The sequence below is a fragment of the Cherax quadricarinatus genome, chromosome 45, assembly GCF_038502225.1.
Source record: "Cherax quadricarinatus isolate ZL_2023a chromosome 45, ASM3850222v1, whole genome shotgun sequence".
Classification (NCBI taxonomy): domain Eukaryota; kingdom Metazoa; phylum Arthropoda; class Malacostraca; order Decapoda; family Parastacidae; genus Cherax; species Cherax quadricarinatus.
In genome coordinates, this window is record NC_091336.1 from 17341376 (window position 1) to 17359507 (window position 18132).

An 18132-nucleotide genomic window follows, 5' to 3' on the forward strand; every position below is an offset into this window, starting at 1 on the left:
ATAAAACTATTTTTACTTTCTGTAACCACTTTAAATCAGGTCACAAAAAAAAAAGGGCACTTAATACTTACTACTCTCAGGAATTGATTAGCTGCAGTGTTGTTGATAAGATCCAGTTGTGAATAAAAAGGAACTAGTACATCTTGGATCCTAATAGCTCCTAAGCACCCTCGGAAAACTTTAGGCACGAAATTCTCCTTGGGTTGAAGAGCTGTGACTGGAGTGGTTGTTGAAGCAATGAGTGATGGGTCCAGAAGGCTATGTGTTGGTAATGTACCAGGGGATGCACCAATCATTATTTCTCCTGTTGAAGTAAGTGATCATGTCAGTCATATTAAGTGGTTGTCAGAAAACTTGCATACAATACTTATAACTACAGTATTATATTCTAGAATGCCTCTCATATTAATCATAAGCTGTTGTGTTGATTAATGGTGAGAGATTTTGAGTGAGTGCATGTGACTACATACATATTTATGTAGTTGTCAAACAAGCAAACCCACATGAGAGAATATAAAATGAAATGTAGGACTATGTACACAATGACATACAACTGAGGCCCTCTTCAGCAGACTGAAGTTGTAGGCTGAAATATACAGTACCTTTACTACTGAGTATTTATTACACTTGTGTATTTACTAACCCGAGGTTGCTGAAATTTAGCTCTTTAGGCCACCTCTTTAAATTCATTCTGTTGTGATATAGTCATCAAAATGTGTATAAATCTGAGGTGAAAGGTAGAAGGGAAAGAGATCATCATCCTATTCCAAGAATGGTGAGGGAGGGGCTTACAAAAGGCTTTTAGTTTTACTGGCATGAGCATCCAGCAGGCTTGTGCGAGAGTGTCAGACAGGAGTGAATGGAGACAAGATGTTTTTAATGGATGTCCTGTTGAATTGAGAGCAGGGTAACTTTTATTATGGAATTCAGGAAAACTGGTTAGTCAAACTTGTCCTGGATGTGGGAAGGGCAGTGCCTGCACTCTGAAAAAGGGGTGAGGATATTGCAGTCAGAGGGGTAATCTGATTGTTATTTCAGCACATTTCTGGTAAGATGGCAATTGAGTGAATGTTGATGAATGCATTGTCTTCTTAGGCTCACCCTACTGTGTTTAAAAGATTTACTTTTGAATTATGAATGAAGTCAGCCTCTGATGCATTATTTCTTAGCTTATTTTACTTCTTGACAACATATGTTTTCAATGCCAATATGGCTCATAGGCTTACAGGTAGTAGGTTGGTAGAGAGCAACTGCCCAGGGAGGTACTACCGTACTGCCAAGTGAGTTTAAAGCATGTATTTGTTTTACATAATGGTAGGATTGCTAGTGTCTTTTTTCTCTCTCATAAACATGCAAGAATTCAAGTACGTCTCGCTACTTCTACTTACACTTAGGTCACACTACACATGCATGTACATGTGCATGTATACACACTCATCTGACTTTTCTTTGAGGTTATCTTAATAGTTCTTGTTCTTATTACTTTTCATTTCATATCCATGGGGAAGTGGAATAAGAATCTTTCCTCCGTAAGCCATGCGTGTTGTAAAAGTCAACTAAAATGCTGGGAGCAATAAGCTAGTAACCCCGTTTCCCATATAGCCTACTAAAAAGAAAAAGAGGAAAATTCCTCAAAGTGGGATGTTTGAATGTGCATGGATGTAGTGTGAATGATAAGAGATGATTGTGGATGTTACAAATTAAAAGAAGCTGGATGTCTTGGCTCTAAGTGAAACAAAGCTGAAGGGGGTAGGGCAGTTTCAGTAGGGAGAAATAAATGGGATTAGGTCAAGTGTTTCTAATAGAATTACAGCTAAGGAAGGAGTAACAATAATGCTAAAGGATAAGTTATGGCAGGAAAAGAAGGAATATAAATGTATAAATTCAAGGATTATGTGGAGTAAAATAAGAGTTGGATGTGAAAAGTGGGTTATAGTAAGTGGTTATACATATGAAGAAGAAAGAAGTGTAGAGGAGAGAGAGAGAGAGAGAGAGAGATTTTGAGAAATGTTGAGTGGGTGCATGGGGAGTTTTGAACCAAGAGAGAGAATACTTGTGGTTGGGAATCTCAATGCTAAAGTAGGTAAAAATGTTGTAGAGGGAGTAGCAGGTAAATTTGGGGTGCCAGGGGTAAATGAAAAATGGGGAGCCTTTAATTGAAGTGCATGTGGAAAGATGATTGGTAATAAGTAATACATATTTTATGAAAAAAAGGATAAATAAGTATACAATATATGATACAGCACATAATGAAAGTAGTTTGTTAGATTATGTACTGGTGGATAAAAGGTCGATTGTTAGGCTTCAATATGTACATGCTTATAGAGGGGCAACAGATATATTGGATCATTACCTAGTTGTAGCTACATTTAGAGTAAGAGGTAGATGGAAAAAAAGGAAAATGGCAACAGTAAGTAAGAGAGAGGTGAAAGTTTATAAATTAAGGGAGGAGGAAATTAGGGTGAGATATAAGCAACTATTAGCAGAAAGGTGGGCTAGTGCAAATATTGGTAGTGAGGGAGTTGAAGAGGGATGGGAGAGTTTTAAAAATGCAGTATTAGAATGTGCGGCAGAAGTTTGTGGCTATAGGAGGGTGTGTGCAGGAAGAAAGAGGAGTGATTGTTGGAATGATGAGGTAAAGGGTGCGATAAGAGAAAAAGGTAGCTTATAAAAGGTTTTTACAAAGCAAAAGTGATATAAGAAGGGAAGAGCATATGGAGAGTAAAAGAAAGGTGAAGAGTGCAAAAGAAGAGCAAATGATAGAGTGGGAGGGGCATTGTCAAGAAATTTTGCTGAAAACAAGAAAAATTTTTGGAGTGAGATAAACAAGAAAAGAAAGCCTAGAAAACAAATAGATTTGTCAGTTAAAAACAGAGTAGGGAAGTTAACAGATGGGGAGCTGGAGGTATTGGGTAAATGGCAGGAATATTTTGAGGAACTTTTAAATGTCAATGAAGAAAGGGAGGCAGTAATTTCATGTACTGGCCAGGGAGGTATAACATTTTTTTAAGGAGTGAAGAAGAGTAGGATGTGAGAGTAGGAGAGGTTCATGAACCATTATGTAGAATGAAAGGGGGTAGAACAGCTGGAACTGATGGGATCATGACGGAAATGTTAAAAGCAGGGGGAGATATAGTGTTGGAGTGATTGGTATTTTTGTTTAGTAATGTATGAAAGAGGGGAAGCTACCAAGGGATTGACAGAGAGTGTGTATAATTCCTTTATATAAAGGGAAGGGGGACAAAAGAGATTGTAAAAAAAATTGGGGAATAAGTTTAGTGAGTATAGTACCAGGTAAAGTATAGGATGGTAAGGTTATTATTGGAAGAATTAAAGGTAAGACAGAGAGCAGGATTGCAGATGAGCAAGGAGGCTTTAGAGTGGGTAGGGGATGTGTAGATCAGGTGTTTACATTGAAGCATATATGTGAACAGTATTTAGATAAAGGTATGGAAGTTCTTATTGTATTTATGGATTTAGAAAAGGCATTTGATAGAGTGGATAGGGGAGCAATGTGGCAGATGTTGCAAGTGTATGGAATAGGTGGTAAGTTACTAAATGCTGTAAAGAGTTTTTATGAGGATAGTGAGGCTCAGGTTAGGATGTGTAAGAGGGAGGGAGATTACTTTGCAGTAAAAGTAGGTGTTAGACAGGGATGTATAATGTTACTATGGTTGTTTAACATATTTATAGATGGGGTTGTAAAAGAAGTAAATGTTAGGGTGCTAGGAAGAGGGGTGGGATTAACCCTTTGACTGTCGCAACCCCAAATCCTGAAGTGTCTCCTGGTGTCGCAAAATATTTGAGAAAAAAAAGTTATTTTTTCTTATGAAATGATAGAGAATCTTTTCCTGATGATAACGACACCAAAAGTATGAAACTTGATGGAAAACTTACGGAATTACACTCTTGCGAAGTTAGCAACCTTGGCGACATTTATGCATCAGTGATTTTTGCCTAATTTGAGCCCTATTTTCGGCCAATTCCATTGTTCCAGTCAACCAAACTCATAGCTATTTCTTTAGAACTCCATTTGTTCTATCGATTGAGTACAAGAAACTGCCCATTTACGATTTCAACTACCCAATAAAGTGGTCAGAAATTGGCAATTTGGCCAATTTCATGCAAATTAAAAAATATGTCAATATCAAAATAGAGTCCAGAATGAACAATGCAGACATTCCTGGCACTAAAATAATATTTTCTCTGTTCACCAGTCACTTCTCCAGGCCTCTGTTATAATACTCTTGCTTTCTATTTCGAATTTTTATTCACACAAAAAATAGAAGATTTACTGTTATGCAGACTACTGCAATATTGTAATAATTGTATAAATAACGTCAACCCATTCATAACTGCGTATTAGAATGGCTAGTTGGACATTTATTGGACAATGACATCATTTGTTTACTCTTGAACATCGGGAAAAATTGAACATTTCTGCCACTTTGAGCTCCATTTCAAGATAATTTTCATAGTAAAACCAATCAAAATCACTTCTATTTCTATAATATGTTTTCCATTCTATCAAATGAGACCAAGAAAACAAGAATACAACCATAAATACAATATGAAAATACACTTCAAAGTCGGTGTTTTAATGCAAAAACATGGTCGGAGTTTTTTCTCATTATGCACTGCATGCTGCAAGATTTTTTTTATACTGTGCACACTGACCACACAGACCCATTCCCTCACACATGGGCCTACCAGCTTTCTCCTGCTTGATTTGAAGCCGCTAGAATTTTTGAGTATATATACGTCAAACACATTGGCTCGTCAGGCGTATATATACGACCAAAACAGTCAAAGGGTTAAATTATGGGGAATCAAATACAAAATGAGAGTTGACACAAATACTTTCTGCTGATGATACTGTGCTTTTGGGGGATTCTAAAGAAAAGTTGCAAAGGTTAGTGGACGAGTTTGGTAGGGTGTGTAAATGTAGAAAGTTGAAAGTGAACATATCAATCAATCAATCAATCAAGTTTATTCTCTATAAAGATTACAATGCAGGGTTTACATATTATAGGATATTGTGTGGTTTACATAATATAAAATATTAATTACAGAGAGGGCCACTATCATGCCTATCATGACTAGGCATTTTGGGCAGACTAAGATTAATTCAAAACTTTATATTGGTACAGATTATGGAGCATGTTGATATTAAGGCTAAATAACTGCATTACAGTTCTTAAATTTAGTAAATGTGAATGGTTTTGTCTTGGTGCGATACACAGTTTCTATTAAAGCTCCTATATTGGAGTATCACAGGAAAACTTATGACTAGTTTATGATTCATTAGGTAATAGTTTTATTATGTATTTCAATGTTTATAGTCAATTGGGTGAATGTAAATGTGAATTGTAGGGAATCACAGATATCAAGAGGAGGTCTAGGTTGTTTTTCATGTAGTTAGCTGACGGTGGGGTGTGTCAGGGAGATAAGATGTTTTCTAACGATAGTTTTGAAAGTGATGATTGTGTCTGCAGTTCTAGAGTTTTCAGGTAGGGTGTTCCAGATTTTAGGTCCTTTTATGTACACTGAATTTTCGTAAAGATTTAGTCGGACACAGGGAATGTCACAGAGATGTTTGTGTCTGGTGTTATGCCAGTGGGTCCTGTCACACCTATCAAGAAAGTGTTTTAGGTCAGGGTTAATATTGGAATTTAAGGTTCTGTAAATGTAGGTTGCACAGTAGTAAGTGTGGATGTTCTGTACAGTAAGTTTAGATCTATTAAGAGTGAGGAGGTGTGTTGCTTTGGATTGGATTGCGTGATTATTCTTACTGCTGCTTTTTGTTGGGCTATTATTGGCTTTAGGTGTGTTGCTGCAGTTGATCCCCAAGCACAAATAGCATAGGTGAGGTAGGGATAGATGAGTGAATAGTATAGTGTGAGAAGGGCTGACTGTGGCACGTAGTAACATATCTAGGAGAGGATTCCAACCGTTTTGGATACTATTTTTGTGTTGGATATAGGTGCTGAAATTCAGGTTGCTGTCGAGGTGCAGGGCTAGGAATTTGCCCTCATTATGTTTGGCAATAAGAGTGTTGTCGATCTTAATGTTAAGTTGTGCAACACCTGCTCTGTTACCAAACATAATATATAGAAGGTTTTGTCAGTGTTAAGTGTAAGTTTATTGGCTGTCATCCAAGTAGATATTTTTAGTAGCTCCTCGGTAACAATGGTGTCGAGTGTGGCAAGATTTGGGTGGGAGATGACATAAGTCAGCAAAGATAATGGGTTTCAGGTGTTGTGATACATTGGGAAGATCACTGATGTATAAAAGGAAGAGCAAGGGACCAAAGACACTTCCCTGTGGTACTCCAGTATCAAGTGACCATGTTGATGAGGTTGTGTTTTTAATGGTGACATACTGATACCTATTATTAAGGTAGAATTTGAAATATGCAAGTGCATAGCCTCTTATACCATAATGGTCAAGTTTGCGGAGTAGGATGCCGTGGTCTACTGTGTCAAAAGCTTTTCTTAGGTCAATAAAAGTGTCCTAATGGATATTCCTTATTTTCCAGTGCTGTGTAAAACAGATCTAGCATTTTTATGATTGCATCATTTGTGCTTTTATTTTTTCTGAGGCCAAATTGGCAGGGGATGAGTATGCTTTGTACTGTTATAAACGAATATAATCTCTTGTGCACGAGTTTCTCGAAGATTTTGGATAGCAATGTTAAGTTTGATATTGGCCTATAGTTGTTTACATCTGTGGGGGTCACCACCTTTCTGTATTGGTGTAACCCTTGCTGTCTTGAGTAGTGTCGGGAAAGTGCTAGTTTCTAGTGACTTGTTAAAAAGTAATGAAATAGAATGCGAAAGGACATGGGCTGCTCGCTTGTACAATAATAGTGGAACGTGACCTGGAGTTCCGGGGGTCAACGCCCCCGCGGCCCGGTCTGTGACCAGGCCTCCTGGTGGATCAGAGCCTGATCAACCAGGCTGTTACTGCTGGCTGCACGCAAACCAACATACGAGCCACAGCCCGGTTGGTCAGGAACCGACTTTAGGTGCTTGTCCAGTGCCAGCTTGAAGACTGCCAGGGGTCTGTTGGTAATCCCCCTTATGTATGCTGAGAGGCAGTTGAACAGTCTCAGGCCCCTGACACTTATTGTATGGTCTCTTAACGTGCTAGTGACACCCCTGCTTTTCATTGGGGGGATGTTGCATCGTCTGCCAAGTCTTTTGCTTTCGTAGTGAGTGATTTTCGTGTGTAAGTTCGGTACTAGTCCCTCTAGGATTTTCCAGGTGTATATAATCATGTATCTCTCCCGCCTGCGTTCCAGGAAATACAGGTTCAGGAACCTCAAGCGCTCCCAGTAATTTAGGTGTTTTATCTCCGTTATGCGCGCTGTGAAGGTTCTTTGTACATTTTCTAGGTCAGCAATTTCACCTGCCTTGAAAGGTGCTGTTAGTGTGCAGCAATATTCCAGCCTAGATAAAACAAGTGACCTGAAGAGTGTCATCATGGGCTTGGCATCCCTAGTTTTGAAGGTTCTCATTATCCATCCTGTCATTTTTCTAGCACATGCGATTGATACAATGTTATGGTCCTTGAAGGTGAGATCCTCCGACATGATCACTCCCAGGTCTTTGACGTTGGTGTTTCGCTCTATTTTGTGGCCAGAACTTGTTTTGTACTCTGATGAAGATTTAATTTCCTCGTGTTTACCATATCTGAGTAATTGAAATTTCTCATCGTTGAACTTCATATTGTTTTCTGCAGCCCACTGAAAGATTTGGTTGATGTCCGCCTGGAGCCTTGCAGTGTCTGCAATGGAAGACACTTGTCATGCAGATTCGGGTGTCAACTGCAAAGGAAGACACGGTGCTGTGGCTGACATCCTTGACTATGTCAGATATGAGGATGAGGGACAAGATGGGAGCGAGTACTGTGCCTTGTGGAACAGAGCTTTTCGCCGTAGTTGCTTTGGACTTTACTCTGTTGACTACTACTCTCTGTGTTCTGTTAGTGAGGAAATTATAGATCCATCGACCGACTTTTCCTGTTATTCATTTAGCACGCATTTTGTGCGCTATTACGCCATGGTCACACTTGTCAAAGGCTTTTGAAAAGTCCGTATATATTACATCTGCATTCTTTTTGTCTTCTAGTGCATTTAGGACCTTGTTGTAGTGATCCAATAGTTGAGACAGACAGGAGCGACCTGTTCTAAACCCATGTTGCCCTGGGTTGTGTAATTTATGGGTTTCTAGATGGGTGGTGATCTTGCTTCTTAGGACCATTTCAAAGATTTTTATGATATGGGATGTTAGTGCTATCGGTCTGTAGTTCTTTGCTATTGCTTTACTGCCCCCTTTGTGGAGTGGGGCTATGTCTGTTGCTTTTAGTAACTGTGGGACGACCTCCGTGTCCATGCTCCCTCTCCATAGAATGGTAAAAGCTTGTGATAGGGGCTTCTTGCAGTTCTTGATGAACACGGAGTTCCATGAGTCTGGCCCTGGGGCAGAGTGCATGGGCATGTCATTTATCGCCTGTTCGAAGTCATTTGGCATCAGGATAACATCAGATAGACTTGTGTTAACCAAATTCTGTGGCTCTCTCATAAAAAATTCATTTTGATCTTTGACTCTCAGTCTGGTTAGCGGCTTGCTAAAAACTGAGTCATATTGGGACTTGAGTAGCTCACTCATTTCCTTGCTGTCATCTGTGTAGGACCCATCTTGTTTAAGTAGGGGCCCAATACTAGACGTTGTTCTCGACTTTGATTTGGCATAGGAGAAGAAATACTTTGGGTTTCTTTTGATTTCATTTATGGCTTTTAGTTCTTCCCGCGATTCCTGACTCCTATAAGATTCCTTTAGCTTAAGTTTGATGCTTGCTATTTCTTTGACCAGTGTCTCCCTACGCATTTCAGATATATTGACCTCTTTTAGCCGCTCTGTTATTCTTTTCCGTCGCCTGTAAAGGGAGCGCCTGTCTCTTTCTATTTTACATCTACTCCTCCTTTTTCTTAAAGGAATAAGCCTTGTGCATACATCGAGTGCCACCGAGTTAATCTGTTCTAGGCATAAGTTGGGGTCTGTGTTGCTTAGTATATCTTCCCAGCTTATATCGGTTAGGACTTGGTTTACTTGGTCCCACTTTATGTTTTTGTTATTGAAGTTGAATTTGGTGAATGCTCCCTCATGACTAATCTCATTATGTCGGTCTGGGGCTCCGCGTATACATGTCTGAGCCTCAATTATGTTGTGATCTGAGTATATTGTTTTTGATATGGTGACATTTCGTATCAGATCATCATTGTTAGTGAAGATGAGGTCTAGTGTATTCTCCAGTCTAGTAGGCTCTATTATTTGCTGGTTTAAATTGAATTTTGTGCAGAGATTTAAAAGCTCGTGTGAGTGTGAGTTTTCATCAGAGCTGCCTCCTGGTGTTATTACTGCAACAATATTATTTGCTATATTCCTCCATTTTAGGTGCCTTAAGTTGAAATCCCCCAGGAGCAAGATGTTGGGTGCAGGAGCTGGCAGATTTTCCAGACAGTGGTCAATTTTTAACAGCTGTTCCTGGAATTGCTGGGATATTGCATCCGGAGGCTTGTAGACTACCACAATGACTAGGTTTTGGTTCTCGATCTTTACTGCTAAAACTTCCACTACATCATTTGAGGCATTAAGCAGTTCTGTGCAAACAAGTGACTCTGCAATGTACAGGCCAGATTCCCTGAATTATTTTTGAGTGACTTAATAATCATGGTGACTGCAGTGGGCTCAGTAGGTGCAAGACAGAAGGAGTTTGGGAAATTCCCATCTAAGTAATCACTTGCATGGGCGTTGGTACCTGGGATTTTACTGGCGAGATTAGACCCTATGGTTGAGAAGATGTCATTTATCTTGTTAACTGCATCAATGGGATGCAGTGGCATTTCGTTCAGTTTAGTTAGGACACTATCCTAATTTTTTTCAGTTTGTGGGTTCCCAGAAACTGATGAGAACTGATGAATAGTTTTTAAGAATATCTTTGTGTATTAGCCCTGTCTATATTGCTTTTCATATTGGTGTTTCTTATCAATGGATTTCAGTATGCTGCTAGTTAGCCGTGGGCAACTGAGCCGTTTATTCATGATCTGTTTCATTTTTATAGGACAATGTTTGTAGTATACCTGGAGTTTACCTGGAGAGAGTTCCGGGGGTCAACGCCCCAGCGGCCCGGTCTGTGACCAGGCCTCCTGGTGGATCAAAGCCTGATCAACCAGGCTGTTGCTGCTGGCTGCACGCAAACCAACGTACGAGCCACAGCCCGGCTGATCAGGAACTGACTTTAGGTGCTTGTCCAGTGCCAGCTTGAAGACTGCCAGGGGTCTGTTGGTAATCCCCCTTATGTGTGCTGGGAGGCAGTTGAACAGTCTCGGGCCCCTGACACTTATTGTATGGTCTCTTAAGGCCCCTGACACTTATTGTATGGTCTCTTAACGTGCTAGTGACACCCCTGCTTTTCATTGGGGGGATGGTGCATCGTCTGCCAAGTCTTTTGCTTTCGTAGTGATTGATTTTCGTGTGCAAGTTCAGTACTAGTCCCTCTAGGATTTTCCAGGTGTATATAATCATGTATCTCTCCCTCCTGCGTTCCAGGGAATACAGGTTTAGGAACCTCAAGCGCTCCCAGTAATTGAGGTGTTTTATCTCCGTTATGCGCGCCGGGAAAGTTCTCTGTACATTTTCTAGGTCGGCAATTTCACCTGCCTTGAAAGGTGCTGTTAGTGTGCAGCAATATTCCAGCCTAGATAGAACAAGTGACCTGAAGAGTGTCATCATGGGCTTGGCCTCCCTAGTTTTGAAGGTTCTCATTATCCATCCTGTCATTTTTCTAGCAGATGCGATTGATACAATGTTATGGTCCTTGAAGGTGAGATCCTCCGACATGATCACTCCCAGGTCTTTGACGTTGGTGTTTCGCTCTATTTTGTGGCCAGAATTTGTTTTGTACTCTGATGAAGATTTAATTTCCTCGTGTTTACCATATCTGAGTAATTGAAATTTCTCATCGTTGAACTTCATATTGTTTTCTGCAGCCCACTGAAAGATTCGGTTGATGTCCACCTGGAGCCTTGCAGTGTCTGCAATGGAAGACACTGTCATGCAGATTCGGGTGTCATCTGCAAAGGAAGACACGGTGCTGTGGCTGACATCCTTGTCTATGTCGGATATGAGGATGAGGAACAAGATGGGAGCGAGTACTGTGCCTTGTGGAACAGAGCTTTTCACCGTAGCTGCCTCGGACTTTACTCTGTTGACAACTACTCTCTGTGTTCTGTTAGTGAGGAAATTATAGATCCATCGACCGACTTTTCCTGTTATTCCTTTAGCACGCATTTTGTGCGCTATTACGCCATGGTCACACTTGTCGAAGGCTTTTGCAAAGTCTGTATATATTACATCTGCATTCTTTTTGTCTTCTAGTGCATTTAGGACCTTGTCGTAGTGATCCAATAGTTGAGACAGACAGGAGCGACCTGTTCTAAACCCATGTTGCCCTGGGTTGTGTAACTGATGGGTTTCTAGATGGGTGGTGATCTTGCTTCTTAGGCCCCTTTCAAAGATTTTTATGATATGGGATGTTAGTGCTATTGGTCTGTAGTTCTTTGCTGTTGCTTTACTGCCCCCTTTGTGGAGTGGGGCTATGTCTGTTGTTTTTAGTAACTGTGGGACGACCCCCGTGTCCATGCTCCCTCTCTATAGGATGGAAAAGGCTCGTGATAGGGGCTTCTTGCAGTTCTTGATGAACACAGAGTTCCATGAGTCTGGCCCTGGGGCAGAGTGCATGGGCATGTCATTTATCGCCTGTTCGAAGTCATTTGGCGTCAGGATAACATCAGATAGGCTTGTGTTAATCAAATTTTGTGGCTCTCTAAGTAATTTATTCAGAAATATGTCTGTCCAATCATCAATACCATTGGCCTTAGAGAATTCTGTAGGGCAGTCAACGGTTTCTAGCTCTGCTGTGAAATTACTTATTGAGGCCTCGTCATGGAGTCTAAATGAAACTTTGTTGTATTCCAGTGGTGGTTTACTAATGTTTGTTAAGAGGAAGGTGGGGTAGTGGTCAGTAGTGCTGTCTGTGATTATCCCTGATTTAAGGGGGGCTAGTATATTGGTCCATATATGGTTGCACTTGTCTCAGTCAGCCTGGTTGGTTTAGTTATTGTTGGTATGAGAAGTGTATTGTTCACATTGTTGATGAAATCAGTTACAGGCTGATCATCTGGTGGACCAAGGTTGATATTGAAGTCTCCAGCTAAGAGAAGGTGGTGCTTGTTCATTTGTCTGTTTGTTACTAGTATCTTTAATTTCTCACTGAAATTTGGGATGTTTGTGTGGGGCATCTGGTAAATGATACCGACTGTTATAGGAGTCTTAAGATTTTTTAGAGTAAAATTAGCAAAAATATATTCTCCATATTCATCACTATAGCAAGTGTTGCTAATACAAGATAGTTGGTTATAGTAATAGCCTGCAATACCACCCCAACTTGGTATGGTCTGCAGTTGTGGATTGCTGTGTATCCTGGTAGTGGGTAGATATCAATTGTGTCCTGCTCAAGCCAGGTCTCAGTGAGAATAATACAGGAGAAGGGTGTCTTTATGGAATCAACGAGTGCCAGGAGGCCATCATAGTGTTTGCTTAAGGACCTGATAAGAGTAAGGTGATGAGGGTATCAAATGATTTAGATAAAGAAAAATTGGATGTCACATTGGAGGGAGGGAGTATGGAAGAAGTGAATGTTTTCAGATATTTGAGAGATGACTTGTCAGTGGATGGGTTTATGAAGGATGAGGTTAACCATAGAACTGATGAAGAAAAAAAAGGTGAGTTGTGCACTGAGAAGGTGGCTGGAGGCAGTGGAGATGTCATGTCTAAGGGCAATGTGTGGTATAATTATGCAGAGAATTCCTAGTGTGGAAATTAGGAGGTGTGGAGTTACTAAAAGTATTAGTCAGAGGGCTGAAGAGGGGCTGTTGAGGTGGTTTGGTCATTTAGAGAGAATGGAAGGAAGATTGAATTGGAGAGCATATAAATCTGTAGGGAAAGGAAGGCAGGTTAGGGACCGTCCCCGAAAAGGTTGAAGGGAGGGGGTAAAGGAGGTTTTGTGGGAGAGGGGTTTGGACTTCCAGCAAACGTGCATGAGGGTGTTAGATAGGAGTGAGTGGAGATGAATGGTTTTTGGGACCTGATGAGCTGCTGGAGTGTGAGCAGGGTAATATTTTGTGGAGGGATTCAGGGAAACCTGTTAGCCGGACTCGAGTCCTGGAAATGGGAAGTACAACGCCTGCACTTTAAAGGAGGGGTTTGGGATATTGGCAATTTGGAGGGACATCTAAACTGTCATATCTGAGCTCCTCTGCAAAGACAGTGATTATGTATGAGTGATGGTGGAAGCATTCAATGATGATGAAAGTTTTTTCCTTCTTTTTGAGTCACCCTGCCTCAGTGGGAAATGGCTGATGTGTTAAAAAAAAAATGACTCAGTGTGACTAGTATCATCCCTAGCCTTACTGAATCACAGCCTCTTCTTGACTACTGTTTACATCTCATCTAAGTTCATATATTCTTGCCTCTCCTGTCTGGTACCAGCATGGTACCTAAGTTAAGACTGGTCTAGATTCATTATGTTCTTGGCTAGGTAAGGGCCTTACAATGGTGAGGTATACTAAAGAATTGCTATTAACCCCCAAAAGGTCCAAATGTACATATGTGTTCTCTCGCCCAGTGCCCCGAATATTTTGAAAAAAAAAAATATCGTTTTTATATAAATAAAGAGCACATTTTTCTAAGTGTTATAGGATAAAGCAAAAAATTTAGGGTCAGTACTTACCGAGATATGAGGCCACGAAGCTGTCACTGGATGCTCACCTGACAGCAACATCGAGTCCTGCCACTTGCAAAAGTGTTGCTGATGTACCTTTTTTCCTTGTTTTTATATTATTTTATATAATTTTTATGTTCTGATAATTACAATTTATAGTAGTTCCTGTGATTTCATAGCCAATATTTGTTCTGACATTAATATTAGGTACTGAAATTGTACTCAAGAGTGTCACAAACACACTGACAGGTGAACATTTACACCTGCCTTGATCATTTACTACTGTCTACGAATATATACAAAGTATTTATAGGTCCCACCAATGTTTTAAACATGCTGGAGTACATATGAAACTTCTTGAATCATGGTGTTTATGATGAGTGTCACTTATCTGCTGACAGGGTAAGCAGTGGACTGACATTTTATGATAGTGCATAATAATAATAACAATAATAATAAAAATAATAATAATAATAATAATAATAATAATAATAATAATAATAATGATAATGATAGTGCATAATAATAATAATAATAATTAAAAGTTCCCTTGAAGCATTATGTAAGAGTGTGTCACTGTCTTGTCTTATCTTATCACTCCACTGCTGACAGTGGTGACATTTGGTGAGCATCGTCTTATCTTATCACTCCACTAATGACAGTGGTGACATCTGATGAGTACACACTGCCTTGCTTTATTTGTTTTCACTGTTACACATAAACATGTCTGTCTGTCTGCCTGTCTGTCACATCTGGTTCCTGAGCAAGTGTAAATACGTATTTGCCAGTCATGCTTACACATTATATCTACAAGTTTAGTATAGCACTCTGGATTTTTTTGGCTATCCTCGATAATTTACACTATGTATAATTGTATCTGTGTGTACCTGTGAGACAGAGATAGACAGAGACAGACACTTAGGGCATAGATTATAAGACATTCTGAAAGGATGTTGCACAAATGTTCCACATGGGCTATTATCGAGGTTTTTGATATTTCCGAAACCATCTGTGGCCACATCCACCTCAAAGCCACTAAACTTAGGGTCAACATCACTTTCCTCTTAAAAGGGGAGCATTAATATGACATCAGTGAATCCTTGGTGTTTTCCACGCTGCTTGCTCTAGTTGGCACTCAATTTAACCCTTTCAGGATCGAGAGGCCCTCTCCTAAACTTGTTCTCAGGGTCAAAAATTTTTTGGAAAAAAAAAAAATTTATCTTATGAAATGATAGAGAATCTTTTCCCGATCATGACACCAAAAGTATGAAATTTGATGGAAAACTTATGGAATTATGCTCTCGCAAAGTTAGTGGTCTCGACGATGTTTACGCATCGGTGATTTCGCCCACTTTGAGCCCTATTTTTGGCCAATTCCAGTGTACTAGTCGACAAAAATCATAACTATTTTGCTAGAACTCCATTTTTTTCTATCTAATGAGTACAAGAAATCACCCATTTACCAATTTCAACTATCCAATAAAGTGGTCAGAAATTGGCAATTTTGTCAATTTCACACAAATATCAAAAGATGCCAATTTCCAAACAGGGTCCAGAATAAACAAGACAGACATTCCTGGCACTAAAATAACATTTTCTCTGTTCATCAGTCACATCCCCAGGCCCCTCTTACATCTCTTTTGCTTTCCATTTTTAATTTTTATTCTCACAAAAAATAGAAGATTTACTGTTATGCAGACTACTGCATTAGTCTAGAAATGGTATAAATAATATCAGTGCACTTGTGAAAGAATATTAGACTCACCAGTTGACGTGTATTGGACGCATGACATGATTTGTTTACTTTCAAACTTTGGCAAAAATCAAACATTACTGCTACTTTGAGCTCAATTTCAATGTACTTTTCATTGTGAAACCAATCAAAATCATCTCAATTTCTGTAATATGTCTTCCATTCTATAAAATGAGATCAGGAAAACTAGAATACAACCATAAATACCATACGAAAATACAGTGCAAAGTCGCTGCTTTAAACCAAAAACACGGTGGGAGTTTTTTTTTTTCTCATTATGCAATGTGTGCTGTAGGATTTTTTTTTATACTGTGCACACTGACCACATAAGACCTATTCTTTCATATATAGGCCTACCAGCTTTCTCTCGCTAGATTTGATGGCGCTGGAATTTACGCATACTAGTACATCAAAAACCCTGGCACGTAAGCCGTACTAGTACATTGGAAACCCTGAAAGGGTTAACTAGTGCTCCCACAAGGTACTAAGTGGTCCCAGATATTTTTATAATTGTGCACACCGAGCGTTAAGACCCATTTTATGATGACCAGGCATCTCAGGCCAATCGTGACACATCTGGAGGCAGGAGGTACGTGAGGCATTACGTAGAATGAAAGGGGGTAAAGCAGCTGGAACTGATGGGATCATGACAGAAATGTTAAAAGCAGGGGGGGATATAGTGTTGGAGTGGTTGGTACTTTTGTTTAATAAATGTATGAAAGAGGGGAAGGTACCTAGGGATTGGCAGAGAGCATGTATAGTCCCTTTATATAAAGGGAAAGGAGACAAAAGAGATTGTAAAAAATTATAGAGGAATAAGTTTACTGAGTATACCAGGAAAAGTATATGGTAGGGTTATAATTGAAAGAATTAGAGGTAAGACAGAATGTAGGATTGCGGATGAGCAGGGAGGCTTCAGAGTGGGTAGAGGATGTGTAGATCAAGTGTTTACATTGAAGCATATATGTGAACAGTATTTAGATAAAGGTAGGGAAGTTTTTATTGCATTTATGGATTTAGAAAAGGCATATGATAGAGTGGATAGAGGAGCAATGTGGCAGATGTTGCAAGTATATGGAATAGGTGGTAAGTTACTAAATGCTGTAAAGAACTTTTATGAGGATAGTGAGGCTCAGGTTAGGGCGTGTAGAAGAGAGGGAGAATACATCCCGGTAAAAGTAGGTCTTAGACAGGGATGTGTAATGTCACCATGGTTGTATAATATATTTATAGATGGGGTTGAAAAAGAAGTAAATGCTAGGGTGTTTGGGAGAGGGGTGGGATTAAATTATGGGGAATCAAATTCAAAATGGGAATTGACACAGTTACTTTTTGCTGATGATACTGTGCTTATGGGAGATTCTAAAGAAAAATTGCAAAGGTTAGTGGATGAGTTTGAGAATGTGTGTAAAGGTAGAAAGTTGAAAGTGAACATAGAAAAGAGCAAGGTGATGAGGGTATCAAATGATTTAGATAAAGAAAAATTGGATATCAAATTGGGGAGGAGGAGTATGGAAGAAGTGAATGTTTTCAGATACTTGGGAGTTGACGTGTCGGCGGATGGATTTATGAAGGATGAGGTTAATCATAGAATTGATGAGGGAAAAAAGGTGAGTGGTGCGTTGAGGTATATGTGGAGTTAAAAAACGTTATCTATGGAGGCAAAGAAGGGAATGTATGAAAGTATAGTAGTACCAACACTCTTATATGGATGTGAAGCTTGGGTGGTAAATGCAGCAGCGAGGAGATGGTTGGAGGCAGTGGAGATGTCCTGTCTAAGGGCAATGTGTGGTGTAAATATTATGCAGAAAATTCGGAGTGTGGAAATTAGGAGAAGGTGTGGAGTTAATAAAAGCATTAGTCAGAGGGCAGAAGAGGGGTTGTTGAGGTGGTTTGGTCATTTAGAGAGAATGGATCAAAGTAGAATGACATGGAAAGCATATAAATCTATAGGGGAAGGAAGGAGGGGTAGGGGTCGTCCTCGAAAGGGTTGGAAAGAGGGGGTAAAGGAGGTTTTGTGGGCTAGGGGCTTGGATTTCCAGCAAGTGTGCATGAGTGTGTTAGATAGGAGTGAATGGAGGCGAATAATACTTGGGACCTGACAATCTGTTGGAGTGTGAGCAGGGTAATATTTAGTGAAGGGATTCAGGGAAACCGGTTATTTTCATATAGTCGGACTTGAGTCCTGGAAATGGGAAGTACAATGCGTGCACCTTAAAGGAGGGGTTTGGGATATTGGCAGTTTGGAGGGATATGTTGTGTATCTTTATACGTATATGCTTCTAAACTGTTGTATTCTGAGCACCTCTGCAAAAGCAGTGATAATGTGTGAGTGTGGTGAAAGTGTTGAATGATGATGAAAGTATTTTCTTTTTGGGGATTTTCTTTCTTTTTTGGGTCACCCTGCCTCGGTGGGAGACGGCCGACTTGTTGAAAAAAAAAAAAAAAATATACATTTGGGGCGCTAACAGTAAAAATGTACATGTATATATACGTTTGGACCGTTTAGGGATTAAGTATGTGGTCAAGATTCT

The 18132-nt window shown here is 39.8% G+C and overlaps 1 protein-coding gene across 1 annotated transcript in view; it reads right to left on the bottom strand.

Moving 5' to 3' along the window:
* Window positions 1–18132, bottom strand: part of crb (cell polarity complex component crumbs) — a 184404-nt gene that overhangs the window by 43417 nt on the left and 122855 nt on the right. Inside the window, exon 33 of the mRNA XM_053785119.2 lies at window positions 72–304. Coding sequence (XP_053641094.2) covers window positions 72–304 — 233 coding nt within the window. The remainder of the gene's footprint in view (window positions 1–71; window positions 305–18132) is intronic.